Source organism: Tamandua tetradactyla, chromosome 18, assembly GCF_023851605.1.
Source record: "Tamandua tetradactyla isolate mTamTet1 chromosome 18, mTamTet1.pri, whole genome shotgun sequence".
Lineage (NCBI taxonomy): Eukaryota > Metazoa > Chordata > Mammalia > Pilosa > Myrmecophagidae > Tamandua > Tamandua tetradactyla.
The window spans coordinates 41,230,506-41,247,486 of NC_135344.1; the positions used below are offsets into that span (position 1 = coordinate 41,230,506).

The following is a 16,981-nucleotide window of genomic DNA, read 5'->3' on the forward strand; positions in this document are numbered from 1 at the left end:
ACCCAACTGAACTATTTACACATATTGGACACAGAGCCAAGACACTATTATTTTCTTTCATTTCACAAAATCATAATTATACAAAGCAACATAATAACTATTAAATAATGACTTCAATTAAAACCTACATGAAGAGTCTGACATATACTTCATGTCATCTTCAGACCAACCCTCAGAATAAGGTGCTATTATTTCCAATTTTACACATGCAAACCTGAGGTTTGAAGAGTTTGCTGGGAAGTCCCCAAGATGACCCATAGGCTCAGTGATTTGCTAGAGAATTCATGGAACTGAACATTTAGTTGTATTCATGACTAAGGTTTATTACAACAAAAGAACATACAGAATAGGATCAGCAAGGGAAAAATACATCTAAGTCTGCAAAAATCCACGCACAGACCTCATTGTTCACTCCCTTCCTTGAGGGGACACGCTGAGTTTACTACTTTCTCCAACATCGAAAAATGCAGTGACATGAGTGCAAAGCTTCTGTCTAAGAAGCCAGATAGCGACTTAGCAACAAGGTTTTCATTAGGGGTTGGTCACATCGGCATCCTCTAACTAGCAACTAAACAAAATTCCAAAACCCAGAAGGAAAGCAGGGTTCTGCTATAAGTCACATCATTTGAACAAACAGTCTAGGCACAGTGAACCACATTTATCAGTTAGGGGATGGAAAGAATACTCTAAAAGCCAAGTTCCTGGATGCCATACAAACGCTGTTTTGACAAGCAGGCCTTTCTTAAAATATCAATCTTGGGCCTGCTATGTTCAGTCTTCTTAACTCAAGGTTATATAGTTGGGAATTTCATAGCTACTATACAACTGTATAGTCTAATACTCTTAGCCTGAACTTTCAACCATTACACATGACTGCACTCCAAACCAAATAACAGAATAACTTGTGTTTCTAAGGAATAAGAGTAATGCTTTTCTGAAAATCTAAATCCCATACTGATGAAACCAGAATGAAAGATGGATGATAAAAACTGAGATGGTATAATTTAGGAATGCCTAGAATGTACAATGATGGTGATTAAAAGCATAAATTAAAAAATCCTTCTATGTGAAAAAAAACAAGGGAATGGATTGAAGAGTGTTGAAAACAGATGGTTATTCATATTTTAAAACTTCAACTTCTGTGTGAGACTAAAGCAAGAAATGTTTATTTGATACAAAATTTATATTTTGACTAGTGCATTTCCTAATTTAACTTATATGTTTAATTGAACACTATAAGTACATGGAATCTTGAATAGGGTATGAGATTTTGTAGGTTTGTCCAGGTTAGTGTACCCTGATAAATCCCAGAGTGATTTAAACAGTGAATAAAGAAGATCTGCAAAGTCCCCTTAGGGGAATGGGGAGAAAGGATAAAAAATTCAACTTCCCCATTTGGAGAATTCTGATATTCTTACAAGCAGTGGGGACAAACAAATCAATAGGCTGAGCCCTCAATCTTGGGGTCTGTCCCTATGAAACTTATCCCCACAAAGGATAAGCTAAGCCTACTTAAAATTAGGCCTAAGAGTCACTCCCAGAGAACCTCTTTTGTTGCTCAGATGTGGCCTCTCTCTCTCAGCCAATGTGGCAAGCGAACAAACTGCCCTCCCCCTCTCTACATGGGACACGACTTCCAAGGGTGTAAACCTCCCTGGCAATGTGGGACAGAAACCCTACAATGAGCTGGGACTCGGCATCAAAGGACTGAGAAAACTTTCTCAACCAAAAGGGGGAAGAGAGAAATGAGCAAAATAAAGTGTCAGTGGCTGAGAGATTTCAGAGTCAAGAGGGTGTCCTCAAAGTTACTCTTACACATTATACAGATACCCCCATTTTAGTTTATGGTGTATTAGAGTGGCTAGAGGGAAGTACCAGAGCTGTGTTCCAGTAGCCATGTTTCTTGAAGATGATTGTATAATGATATAGCTTTCACAATGTGACTGTGTGATTGTGAAAACCTTGTGTCTGATGCTCCTTTTATCTATGGTATGGATAGATAATTTAAAAATATGGATAAGAAATAAATAGTAGAAGGGAACAAAGATTAAAATAAATTGAATAGATTGAAATATTAGTGGTCAATGAGAGGGAAAAGGGTAAGGGAAATGTTCAAAAATGATGGTGATGCATACACAACTATATGATGATATTGTGAGCAATTGATTGTAACCATGTCAAGAATGCTGTATGTCATATATTTGTTGTTCATAATAAAAAAGAATGTATGTCAAGAATGTTTGTATGTTTGTTCGTTGTTTATAATAAAAATATTAAAAGAAGAAAAGGAGAGGGTAGAGTTCTAAGAAAGAAGATGGAATTTAACAAATGAGTATGACTGCTGAATCACCATACTAAAATTTCTTTCAGCCTCCAGTGTTTTGGAGCAGCTAGAAGGAAAAACTTGAAACAGTGGAATGGTAATCCATACCAGACTATGAAATCTGTTCTGTAGCTGCTTGTTGGAATGTACTTTGAACATTAGTGCTTTTTCTTTTTTGTATGCATATTTCACAATAAACAACATTTAAAACAATAAAAAATAAATCCCAAACTGAATTATTGGGATACTCTTAAGCTGGGAAACATGAAAACACACTATAACAAATATCTTCTCTCGCAAACCTTTTTCTGTATTATCTTTCATCTCAGTCATAGCTATTTTCCTGTGTGAATTACATATATATATTCCTTACGTATGGAAAAAGAAAGATTATACTTTACAAATAGTAAAAATAAACTTTTAAAGAGGTGAAAAACACTAATCCGTGTATTTAAACTGCAAAAAACCTTAACAGCCATACATTACTTAATCACAGGAAGTATCTGCCACTCCTTTTCTTATATTAAAAAGGAGAAACAAGGTTGAAGGTAAGGATGGGGTAGTAAAAGACTTTCATTTTTAACTCAACTATTATAAAGACTGAATTTTTCAACATGAATATACTCTTGAATTGGATAAATCTTTAAAATATTGTACCTGAATGGTTCCTTCTGTATCAAGAACTTCTGCAACAGGAACTGACTGGATAAACTGCATGAAGCCTAAACATAAGTATAAGCATGGCAGTAAATTTTAGTTATCAGTTAAGTAATAAAAAAACAAAGGTTCTGCTAAGATTAACTTTCATCTATAAACATATTTAAGACACAAACCTGAAAAACCTAAAAAGGGTCTATAAACATATAAACCTAAGTTTATATTGGCATTCATGCCATAGTAACTACAAGGAAACTTTTTTTTTAATGAAGTAAATAAATGTTTCTCTGGGCCAATTTTTATTATTGTTCATGAGGAACACAAAATAATAAACCTAAAACAGATACTTATGCTTCTTCAAGGTACCTAAGGGTAGGAAGTTGCTAGACTAAGAAGCTCTAAGAGTAAGCAGGCTAAGGAATTTACAATAAACATTAGGCAAACAATCCCAGCAAAGTTTCTACCCAACTTCCAGAGTTATTCAATCTCAGAAACACTTATATGCAATAGATAGATAGATCAGTAGATAAGGAAGCATTTTTGCTGAATAATTTTTAAAAGAAGAGCATACTCCAAATCTTGAGTCATTGTAACTTTCAAATGATAATTCAGGACACAGACTACCTAAGTAAGCAACTACTGAGTTGCAACTATTGTGAATGCAAAGTAATACATCTTAAAGCTGTTAAGTTTTCTAATTCTTAATATTGTTGAATGATTTCACGATGTACAAACATGAAAGACAAGATCAACTGATCTTCAGTGCTACCAACGATGTTGAATCTCTAACATTCTTAGTGGTCAATTATCAATTAAGAAATTGAAAATTTCTTACTCACTGGGCATTTATATAAATAATCATGATGTAAAATAAGCTTACCGTGTTTTGTACTAGTAGCTAATACCTTATAGGGAGTCAACTTTAAATCCAGGTTTTCTTTTCGTAACAGCTTCCAATCAAAAGACAAAAACATATTAATCAAACACAGAGACTACTAAGAAACAGTTTTGTGGACCAGTATTACAGCAGTTTAATATACTATTTTGAAGGTCAACCTAAATTAGCGCTTACATAAATATAAAAGTTATGTTAGCTTTGATAATCACAATCACCAAAATAGAGTTATTATGCATTTTCATGAGAGTATATCTTATTTTTCATAATACTCTAAATCACTGTCAGATTTCAGAACAAAGTTCCTCTATGATCTACACAATCCTTCTCAAAAACAAAGTTTTTCAGAAATCAAAAAAAAGGAAAAGTGAGAAAACATTTTTTAAAACCCAGGGATAGGAATGAGATTTTCACAAATGGAAGATCTAATTGAGTAAGCTGAAGAAATTACTACGTCCAACACCAATAGAACTTAATTAGGAAAAAAGTTTTAATAGAACATACACAGTTTCATTTTATACTGATCACAAGAGCCATTCTGCAGTACATAAAAACAACTAAGTGTCTCAAGGTCAAGTAGATTTTGTTAACCTTTCTACGAGTATACGTGAATATTTCAAATACTTCTGTCCCCATACGTGCCATGTGCAAAAAACCATAGTATTTTTAAAATGAAAAAATATTCCCAACATCATAAGGTTATATTCACCTTGTCCATTAGTGAAATGATTTGAAGAATAAGTTGATCCTGGCGTAAATCATCTCCATGTTTAAAGATAACTGGATATTTGCCACCATCTTCTGTTTTAAAGAACAACTGTGCAGGCATAAGGGCACTCTGGGGAAAGAAAAAAGATTTTTAAAAAACTTAGATGGAAAGAATGGATAGAAATTTACTACACTCAGAAGGAAATGCAGACATATAAGGAAAATAAACATACATATTATCTAAAGAAGCAAGATGAGTTGGTAGGACGATGCATTAACCAACACTGGAGAGAAAAGGTGAGCTATCTAATAGTGGGAAAAAAGCACAAGCTTTTTAATCGTGGTGAAAAGAGTACAAGCTTTTAAAGTAAAACAGTCATGGATATGCATCCAAGCTCTGCAAGGAACTAGCTGGGTCATGTTGTGCATATCCTGTAACCATTTTCTGACCTATAAAATAAAGGTAACATCTCTTTGCAGAATTTTTGAGGCGATCAGGAAACACAAAGGTCAAGTTTGACACCATACCTGATAGATAGCAGACATTCTATATAGGTTCACCATCACTATTTTTATTATTAAAGATACCCTACACATAAAAATGCATCGGTAAATTAGGAGGGCTGTATCTAATGACAGGTATACAACTATCTGTATAACGAGGATACTCAAATCCTTTAATTATAAAATGAAGGGAGATTTCAAACATCAGTATCTTTTCTTTTGCATTAACTATATGATGTTCTCCTGAGAAGTTTCCCCTTACTTAGATGAAACTTCTGACTTGGTGTAAGTATATTCTTAGATCAATCAAACAATAAAATTAAATACTCTTTGAAAAGAGTGAATCATACTAAAGTACTACCCTGAGAATACTACTTTGGACATGAAAGGTCAGAAAACTTCTGGGAGGAATGCCCTAAGGGTTTTGATCACTGAGAAGAAATTACGGGAATATGGAGAAATTTGTAATAATTCAAAGAAAATAAAATCCAAAGAAAATAAATGAGTCAGAAAAATGAAGAAAACAAATAGCACTAACGCTAACCTAACAAAGACGAAATAATAACACAAAAAGCTAACCCAGAAGGATGTACAGGTACATTATAAAGCAATACAAAGAATTGTTAACGATAAAATTGAAGTGGTAGACAGACAATTGTTTACTGTAAAATTCTTTCAAATTTGCTTAATGTTTGAAAACTTTCCTATAAATTGTTGGGAAAAAAGGCACCACAAATAATTCAAAGAAAATTTGTAAGCTCTAGTGGAATAAAACTCTGAATTTTAAAATGCAAACAGATGACAACTATCACCAATCACTCTGCCTTAAGGGGTCCACTCCCCATGAAGATCCATCCTTGGCTCTTAAGGTCTACAAAATACTCTTGAAAAAATACTAAAGGGGGAAAAAAGGCTTCTTAACCATTTTGATTCTAAGAAGTTCATTAAAGGCCACAGGGATCCCCTTGTAATTGTATATGCAATCAGATGTGAAATTTTCTAAAGGATATAATCCATCACTTTCCCCAGATTCTCAAAGGCATCCATAACACAAAAATGATTACAACCCATGCCAGAGGTATGCATTAGTTGCCTCAGAGCCATTATTCCTAAACAAATCAGAACTTGCAAGGATGTCCACATACTTAAAATCTATGAAAAAAATGTCAGGAATGGTTATTATACACAAAATGATATCCCATTTTGATTGATATCACACCAATCATTACCAATCTGAAAAAGAATTCAAGAAAACAATTATATTTTCAGTAGCATATTAAAAGGTAAAATATCTAGGAGTAAATTTCACCAATAACATACAAGACTTGTACACTGAAAACTACAAAACATTACTGAAAGAAATTAAAGGAAACCTAAATAAATAGGAAGACATCCTATGTTCACAGATTAGAAGAGGTAGTATCTTTAAAATTCCAGCAAACTTTTTTGCAGAAATGGCAAAGCCAATCATGAAATCTATAATTTCACCTAGATGGCGGTATAAGATGCGCCAGGATTCCATTCTCCCTAACAAAAACTGGCAGAGTCATCTTCCTCAAAACCCTGGAAAACTATTAAACAATGCAGTGACTGGGCAAGTGCCAAATCAAGAAAACACAGCAGGAGAAGGTCATGGTGCCTTTGTAGCTCCTACCCTACCCCTTCTCCAGCATGGTGTGGACCTGTCTGCACTCCACTATGGATCCCTGGCTCCATTTCAGGGGGAAGAGAGAAAACCCTATATATACACTGGTGCCTGTAGGTCAGTGCCAGTCTATGGGGTGGCCGAACAGAAGAATGAACCAGGAAACAACTCTGTCTTGCCCTCCCAGAACATATACTGCAGACAGTTAAAAAACAATAAAAAAGAACTAAGTTGAAGTTCTGGGACAAAGGAATAACAATTTTAAGACATACAATAAGAGCACCACGGAGCAATGGAAGTTCATAAGGGCACCAGTTAATAAAGCAGGATAAGACTTGGGCCAAGAAAAGACAAAATGGACCCTACACTTTACTTTCACCTTGGACTGATCGCCCTGTTAAGAGGGCTAACCTATGAAGGAGAGCATCAGCCAACACAACCAATTTGGAAAGACTGTGAAAGCTATTTTTTTTTTGTATTGGCTCATTTATTTTGTTATTTTCTGGAACTTAAGGAAACATCTGTCATATCCTTAGTTGGATACAAATCCAAGGAACAGACAGCTCAGAGATTAAATCCCAGAGTAAACACTTAAAAACAGAAAAATGTACAATGTGCAAGAAAAGAGTACAACACAAAGAGAGAAACAGGAAATGAGGGCCCATCCAAAGGAACGATATAAAAATACAGAAAACTTGAATTATCAAGACCAGTTTTGGACATACCAGACTAAGACAAAAACAAAAACAGAAACAAAAACAAAAAAGAAAAGATCTTCAATACGCTCAAAAAGGTAAAGGATAACACAGAGAAGGAACTAAAGAATATCAGAAGGGGGAGGGGAGGGGACAAAAAATAATAATAAAGAATATCAGAAAAGTATGAGAATTTCAATAGCAAAAAAAAAAAAAAAAAACCTAACAATTAGACAGGAATACTGGAGTTGAAGACCATAATAACTAAAATAAAATATTCCCTAGAAGGTTTCAACCACAAATTAGAATGGACAGAAAGAATAATAATAAATAACACAAACAGACCCTGAGAGTCTTGTGGGACACCATCAAACGTATCACTATATACATTATGGGAATCTCAGAAGGAGAAAAGAGGGGACAGAAGGAATATTAAAAAATAGCAAAAACCTCCCAAATTTAACAAGATATGAATATGCAAATTCAAGAAGCCAAAAGGACCCAAACAGGATAAACTCAAAGAGACCCATTCCCAGAAACCCAGTAGTCAAATGAGTGATACTGAACGATGCAAGAGAAAAGCAATGTGTTATATATAAGGGAGTCCCAAGGCTGCAGGCTGATTTCTTATCAGAAAGCACGGTGTCAAGAAAACAGTGGTATGAAATATTTAAAATGCTGAAAATAATTGTCAACCAAGAATTTTATATCCACTGAGACACTCTTTCAAAGATGAGGGTGAGATTAAGATATTTTCAGAAGAACAAAAGTTGAGGGAGTTCATCACCTGCCCTACAAAACAATGTTAAAGGATACTTTTTTTTCTGTGAAATGAAGTGGTATAAAGAAATAAAGACTTCCCGTAAAGTAACCACATGGGTAATTTAAAATGCTAGTATGACTATATTGCATTTTTTTGGTATGTAAACTCCACTTTTTACTTCTTATATATAAAAAGTAATAAATCTATGGTTTGTGGACACATAATGTACATATATTATTTCTTATATATAAAAAGTAATAAATGATAAATGCATATATATTTATATACATTAATAAATGTATACATATTACTTCTTAATATAAAAAGTAATAAATCTATGGTTTTTGGACATCTAATATGCAAAGATAATAAGTACAACAAAAAGTGGGAGGACAGAGGGGTATAGGAACAGGGCATTGTATGTTATTGAAGTTAATTTATCAAATAAAACATGAATGTAGTATATTTAGCACATTAATTTAAGCCCCATGGTAATCACAAAAAAAAGGGATCTGAAAAATATACACAGTAGTAAATGAGAAGAGATGGAAAATGATACACCACAATCAAGCAAGCAAATATAGAAGGAGACATTAACAGAAGAATTTAGTGGCAATAAAAGTCAGGTAGCAACAAAGCAAAAGAAAGACCTGCATTACAGAAATCACTTTCAATGTAAATGGATAAATGCTCCAGTCAAAAGACAGAGACTGGGAAAATGGATTAAAAAAGCATATGCTATTTATGAAAGACTCTTCTTAAATTCAAAGACACAAGTAGGTTAAAAGTGAAAGGATAGAAAAGAATTTAACAAATAGTAACAACGAGAGCTAGGGTAGCTATACTGTTATCAGATGAAATAGGATTTAAGACAAAAACAGTTTACAAGGGACAGAAAAGGCCACTGTATACTGATAATGGGGTCAATTTAACAAGGCTTCGCAATTATAAGTATATATGTACTTGACAGAGGCCCAAAATATCTGAGAGCAGATAATGACAGACATGAAGGGAAAAATACGACAGTTCTATCTTAAAAGTAGAAGACTTCAATATATCACTTTCAATAATGGACAGAACATCTAGACAAAATATCAATAAGGAAACAGAAGACTTGAATGATCTATAAACCAACTAAACCTAACAGATACAGAACACTTCACCCAACAGAAGCAGAATACACATTCTACTCCAGTGCACATGGATCATACGCCAAGAAATAGCATTTAAGGATACAAAACAAGTCTCAATAAAATTAAAAAAAAAAGCCATATAAATCATACATTTTCTCTGACCACAATGGAATGAAACTGGAAATCAGTAAAAGAAGGAAAAATGGAAAATTAACAAATATAGGAAATTAAACAACACTCATTTAAATGAGCAATGGGTCAAAAAAGAAATCACAAGGGATGTTAGGAAATATTTTGAGGCAAATGAAAACAGATTACAACATACTACAATTTATGGGATGGGATGGGATGCAGCCAAGGTAGTTCAGAGAGAGACATCTATAGCTCTAAATAGCTTTAAATGCTTACACTTAAAAAAAAGATCTCAAATGAGATCTAACCTCACAACCAAAAGAAAGAGAAAAAGAAGAGCAAATTAAATCCAAAGTGAGCAAAAGAAAGAAAATAAAAATTAGCCAGAGATAAATGAAATAGTTTTTTTTTAAAAGGATCAACAAATGCAAAAGTTGATTCTTTGAAAAGACGAACAAAATCGACAAACATATGGCTAAATGGACAAAGGAAAGAGAATGAAATCACTAAAATCATAAATGAAAGGGGGGACATTACTACTGACGCCACAGAAATAAAAAGAATTATAAGAGGATACTATGAACAACTGTGTACCAACCTATATGAAAAGGACTTGCCAGTTTGAAGCTATTATATACTCATTTTTAATCCAGATTCAATACTGTGGGGTGGAAACTCTGAATGGAATGTTTCCATGAAGATGTGACACACCCAATTGTGGGGTTGACCCTTGGATTAGATGGAGAGGTGACTCCACCCATTCAGGGTGGGTCTTTGTTTACAAAAGTCCACTAAAAGAGAAGACATTTTGGAGAAAACTCAGAGCTGACAGAGATGCAGATGTCTGGAGATGCTTGGATTGCTGAAAGAGAGAGCAGATGTCTAGACATGGACATTGGAGATACAAAGCCCAGTAGATGCTGCCATGAGATACTAAGCAAGCCAGAACCCAGAGATGTTCCTGGAGGAGCTCAGTAAAGGCCCACAGACGCTTAGACAAGAAACCAATGGCATCAGAAGCTGGAAGCAATGGAACCAGGAACAAGGACCAGTTAATGTCAACCATGTACCTTCCCAGATTGGTCTTGTTTGAGTCAAGGTATCTTCTCTGGATACCTTAGTTTGGCCATTTTTACGTTAACTGAAAACTTGTAACTTTATAAATTCCCTCTTTAAAAGCCTTTCATTTCTGGTATAGTGCATTCTGATAGCATTTAACAATCAGAACAATGACAAATTCATAGAAAGAAACACACACACAACCTATACTGACACAAAAAAGAGATGATCTTGACAAACCAATAACAAGTAGAGATTAAACCAGTCATCAAAACTCCCCCAACAAAGAAAAGCCCAGCACCAGATGGCTTCAGTAGTGAATTCTACCAATCATGCCAAGTACAAACCTGCTCAAACTCTTCCAAAAAGTTGAAGCAGAGGAAACACTCCCTAACTCAATGTGCTGGTTTGAAAGTATTATGTGCCCCAGAAAAGCCACAATCCAAACTTGTGGAAGCAGCTATTTCTTCTAATTTTGATTCAAGGCTGCAGGGTAGGAAATTCTGATTAGATTATCTACACAGAGGTATGGCCAACCAATTGTAGGTTTAATCTCTTCATTAGATGGAGATGTGACTCCATTCATTCCAGGTGGGTCTTTATGAGATTAGAGTCTTTTAAAGGGAAGAAAACACTTTGGAGAAAGAGCCTACAGAAACAAAAAAAGGTCTCAGAGCCAGAGAGAGCAGATGTAGATGGCTTGGAGAAAAGTAACTTCAGAGAATAGAGACATAAATGTATGGAGATGCCTGGAGCACAGCAGACATCACCATGAGATGTTAAGCAAGCGAGAACCTAGAGAGAACCAAGGGAAACCAAGAGATGAAAGCCAGCCCTGAGGAAGCAGTGAGGAAACCCCACATGGACAGAGACTGAAAGCAAGAGAGCCCAGGAGTAAGGGACCAGCAGATGCCAGCCACATGACTTCCCAGCTTACAGAGTATTCCAGACCAAGAGAACTTTCTTGAGTGAAGGTAACCTCTTGTTGGTGCCTTAACATGGACACTTCCACTTCCTTAGAACTGTACACTTGTAACTTATTAAATTCTCCTTTTTAAAAGCCATTCCAGTTCTGGTACATTACATTCCAGCAGCATGCAAACTAATACACTCAATCTATGAGGCCAATATAACCCCCACACCAAAGCCAGATAACGATATTCACAAGATAAAAAAATTAGAGATGAATATCCCTTATGCATATAAATGCAAAAATCTTCAACACATCACTAACAAATTGAATACAACAGCAAATTTTTAAAAATTATATTCCATAACCAAGTAGGAGTTATTCTAAAATGCAAGGGTGGTTCAAAAAATAATTAAAGTATTAGACCACATTAATAGAACAAAGGGAAAATACCACATGATCATCTCAATTGACGCAGAAAAGGCATCTGCAAAATCCAAAACACTTTCTTGATAAAAATTCTTAGAAAACCATGAATAGAAGGAAACTTCCTCAATCTGATAAATTCCATTAGTCTTCTTTGCAGAAATAAAAACTCTAATGATCAAATTCATACAGAAAGGCAGAAGGCTCTGAAGACCAACAAACACCATGATAAAGAACAATGGAGTTGGCGTCCTCATACTTTCAAAACTTAACTAGTATAGGCAGTTATAGCAATATTAGATAAAATAAATTCCTGAAATCAAAAATTTGAAAAACAAAACAAAAACTTAACTACAATTATTTTCAAAACAGTGTGTTATTGGTGTTTAAGACAGACATATAGACCAATGGAACAGAGTGGAGATTTCAGAAATGACCCTATACTTCCTAGGACCAGTAGGTCTTTTTTTTTTTTTGCCATGGACAGGCACCAGGAATCGAACCTGGATTTTCAGCATGGCAGGTGAGAACTCTGCCTGTTGAGCCACTGTGGCCTGCCCACCAGTAGGCTTTTGACATGGGTATTCAAGTGTATTATAAAAGGAAAGAATGTTTCATCATTAAGTGGTGTTGATAAAAAGGTATCCACATGCAAAAAAATGAAGGTGGACTACTACTAGCCATACTATGTACATAAATTAACTGAAAATAGATCAGTGACCTAAATACAAGTATTAAAACCATAGAATTCTTAAAAGAAAATATAGGAGAGAATCTTCAGAACCTTGTATTTTAAACTCAGATTTGAAACCAAGATGATGAACAACAAAAGAAAACCCAAAATAGATTATTTGTTACAAGCTAAAATTCAGCTTCTAGTCTACCAGTTCTAAAATCAAAACCTAAAAAACCTAGCTAAGAAAGCTGTGCTGGTTTGAAAGGATGTTTGTACCCTAGAAAAGCCATGTTTTAATCCTAATCCCATTTGTAAAGGCAGCCGTTTCTTTTAATCCCTATTCAGTATTCTATGCTTGAAACTGTAATTAGATCACCTTTCCCTGGCGATATGATTTAATCAAGAGTGGTTGTTGAGTTGGGTTAGGTGGAGGCATGCCTCCACCCATTTGGGTGGGTCTTGATTAGTTTACTGGAATCCTATAGAAGAGGAAACATTTTGGAGAAAGATTCAGAGAGAGCAGAGCAGAATAACATGGCCACAAGAAGCAAAGCTCATCAGTCAGCGACCTTTGGAGATGAAGAAGGAAAATGTCTTCTGGGGAACTTCATGAAACAGGAAACCAGGAGAAGCAGCCAGCAAATGACGCCGTGTTCGCCATGTCCCCTTCCAGATGAGAGAGAAATTCTGACCGTGTTCACCATGTGCCTTTCCAGGTGAGAGAGAAGCTCTGAGTTTGCCATCTGCCCTTCTACTTGAGAAAGAAACCCTGAACTTCATCAGCCTTCTTGAAACAAGGTATCTTTCCCTGGATGCTTTAGATTGAACATTTCTATAGACTTGTTTTAATTTTCTTAGCCTTAGGACTGTAAACTATTAACTTGTTAAATTCCCCTTTTTAAAAGCCATTCCGTTTCTGGTATATTGCATTCCAGCAGCTAACAAACTAGAACAAAGGCCCTTTCTGTATGATGTGAAACCGGTAACAAAGCTCAGTCCTTTGACTCTTTAGCCTGAGTTGAGAAGGGAGCTACCACTCGCTGTTTCTGACGGTACAGCTGGTGGCCAGCCAAAAGAAAACTTGGTGTGTTATTAAGGACTAAAGGGAATCGCTAATTTAAAATGTAAGAAACAATGTAAATTTCACAGGAACAGACAACAGATTGAGAAATGTTAAAAAGGGCTAACCGGGATTCATATCTGAATATCTGAATTTATGAATTGAATGCAGTTCTGCAATTTAACTATTCCTCCGAGAGGCAGGTGTGGCTCTAATCAGTAATTAGTTCAAAGAATAAAAGATTAAGGACTAACCTGGACATATAAAACTATCTTATATATTTCCATCCCCATGTACTGGTAACAGAAGTTCTTAAGATGGAAACACTGATAATTTAAAGGCAGCTCTATAATATACATTTACTAAATCAATTAAAATTATAGATATTCCCTGAAATGTAATAATTTTCCAAGGTATTCTGTTCTGGTATTAAAGAATTGGTTGCTATCATATACAACAAAGATCCATCAATATTTACCTTAAATAGCGTAGCTGTTTCTGGGATAATTCCTCTAATTTTCACCTGGGGTTCTAAAGGCAGTGGGATAAGTTCAACATCTGACAAATTCATCTTTTCATTGTCTCCCAGCAAGGCCTGTAGTCTCTCATTCTAGAAGAAAAAATCAGAAAGGATTAATTAGATTAAAATGGGAAAACAGTTTATAAAACAAATAGTAAAGACATATAAACTGATCCTATTAACTACGAAATATTTCCAAAGCACTATAAATGAGTGTTAAGCATGTATCTGAGAGATAATTATCTCCCTAATAATAGCAGCAGCATGCTTTCAAAGGGGTAGTTCCTTGACTATGAAAAAACAGGCCTTAAAAGGAAGGACAGGGAAAGCATTGCTCTTGCTGTTATTCTGAATATATTCAAGCTGGACTTAAAAGACTGAGTTTTTGTTTGCAAAGGATTTATAAGGACACATAGAGAAAATGTAAATGAGATTGCAATTGAAATGCAAATGTAATTATGAAGCTTTATTTTGCATGACCAAATATTAAGCAAGAATTTTATTATGCTGCTTTGGTGACTGTTTTGGGTTTAAGAAGGAAACTCAATTCACTCAAAGGAACTTAGACCCTACCTTTTATCTTCTATTGACACTAACTGATCAAACTTTTCCTAAGATATCAGCATCATTCACTTTCTTCAGCTCATGTACATACTGCATTGAACCATGATTTCAGAACTGGATAATCCAAATCATAATGAAAGACCTTTATCATTTAGTAACATCTATAGTGTTCAGTCCAAACCCATCTACTGAATTTCAATAAACAACATACTTCTTTGAAAGCTGTAGGAATCTTACATTCTTGCTCAAAGGAGGAAAACATGACTTCACAATCACAGCAGGATAAAGCACACCAACTGTAATGCTATTGAAAAGACTTATGTATCAAAGGAGAGAACTTGTTACTAATGACAATATGGAAGTTCAGAAAACTAATATAGATTAAGGACCACCAAGAGGTAAAAGTGAATTCTTCCACTTCAGTAATACCCCAAATCTCCTTCTAAAAGATAAAAATCTCAAGGTAAAATTAGCTGAAAACTGGTATGAATTTCTCAAGGTAAAATTAACTGAAAACTGGCATAAATTTCTAAATACTCCTTACAAAAATCAATAATCTACTTCCAAACAAATGCACTGTTAGATATAGAAATATGAAGTAACTCCAACTAATATGAGTTTATCTCATCTTAACCCATTTCTAGTCAAAGTACTGATAAATAAACTAACCAGAATGCAACAATAAGAGAAGGGTGAAGTATCCAATTACTTCTTTCCATTTTACTATGATCCCTGGAATCTAAACTACCATTTTCTCTTTATCTTGATTGATTACTGCAATAGCCCCTGACACTTATTCCCTTCAAGTTTCTATTTGAAAGATCAAAGTTGATGGTGGAGTTATATAAAGAAGGTAGGGTATAACAAATGAGTATGAGTGCTGAAACATTATACTAATATTTCTTTTAGCCTCCAGTATCTTAAGGCCTTAAATTATGGAACTGTAACCCATACCAAACTCTGAAACCTATTCTACTACTAACTGTTGTGATGTACTTTGAAATTCATTGCTTTTTTGGATATATATTATTTTTCACAAAAGAAAAAAGAGAGGAGGAGGAGTATAATAGAGAAGATAAGATTTAACAAATGAGTATGACTGCTGAATAATTATATTGATGTTTCTTTTGGTCTCCAGTGTCTTGGAGTAGCTAGAAGAAAAAAAAATGAAAAATCATGGAACTATAACACATACTAAACTTTAAAATCTGTTCTACAACTGCTTGTTAGAATGTACTTGGACATTTACTGCTTTTTTGTATATACTATTTCACAATAAAAAAATTTTGTTTTGGAAAAAAAAATTTAAAAAGCAACCACAGTGGGACAGTGGCAGGGTGAATGAGGAGTTAATGCATAATGGGTGTAGGGTTTCTGTTTGGGAAAATAGGACAGGTTTAGTACTAGAAGGTGGTGAGGGTTCTACAATATTGTGAAAGTGGCATGTGTGGGAGTCATTGACATGGGAGGTTACGTTGTAAATAGGTTCCCAGAATTAAAAAAAAAAAAAGAACTTAAAGAGACACAGACAATTAAATGCAATACCTGACCCTGAATGGGATCTAGCAAGGAAGGAGAAAAGGCTCAAAAGGGACATTACTGGCACTATGGAAAACTTGGAATATAGACTATTAGCTTTACATCAAAGATAAATTTTTTGAATTTGATAACTGCACGTAAGATAGTTACAAAAGTAAATATTCTTCCTAGGAAATGTAATATGGCAGTATTAAGTGTTCAGGGAGCATGAGGTATATAATTTACTCATGTGTTCAGAATATGGGTTGATGTATAGACAAACAGATAGATGGATGGAAGACAGATAGAAATATTAAAATCAGTACCTGGGATAAGGGTACTTCTCTGTATGGGTTTATAATATTATTTTTTAACTGTTCTGTAAGTTTGCAAGTATTAAGGAAAGAAAAAAAAAAGCAAGCACAATGCTGCTGCTAAAAGTCAGATTGTGTCTTTTCTTCAAAAGCTCCAATAATTTTCTCACTTAATGTTGCAGTCAAAGTTCTTATAATGTTTGCAAGACTATACTCCATCTGGTCCCCCATTATTTGTCTTCATGTTCAACTACTCTACCTCACAGTTACTTAGCTCTAGACATACTGGGCTTTATCCTATTTCTCAAAAATGTTATGTGTGCTCCCACCTCAGGACCTTTACACTTGCTCTTCCCTGTGACTTGGAGTGGTCTCCAGAAGACGGCTTATTTCTTCGCTTGTCTTAATTTGTCCAAATGCCAAATTCTCAGTGAGGCCTTTCCTGATCATTCTATATACTTACAAAATGACCAGGGGTC

At 34.7% G+C, this 16,981-nt stretch overlaps 1 protein-coding gene across 2 annotated transcripts in view; it reads right to left on the reverse strand.

Annotated features, from left to right (window-relative positions):
- The window catches only part of PIK3C3 (phosphatidylinositol 3-kinase catalytic subunit type 3), a 173,477-nt gene that overhangs the window by 41,632 nt on the left and 114,864 nt on the right, over positions 1–16,981 (reverse strand). For both annotated transcript variants that reach the window (XM_077135585.1, XM_077135584.1), the window contains exons 16-19: positions 14,065–14,196; positions 4,585–4,713; positions 3,861–3,930; positions 2,981–3,045 (exon numbers count right to left, since the gene is read on the reverse strand). In XM_077135585.1, coding sequence (XP_076991700.1) covers positions 2,981–3,045; positions 3,861–3,930; positions 4,585–4,713; positions 14,065–14,196 — 396 coding nt within the window. The remainder of the gene's footprint in view (positions 1–2,980; positions 3,046–3,860; positions 3,931–4,584; positions 4,714–14,064; positions 14,197–16,981) is intronic.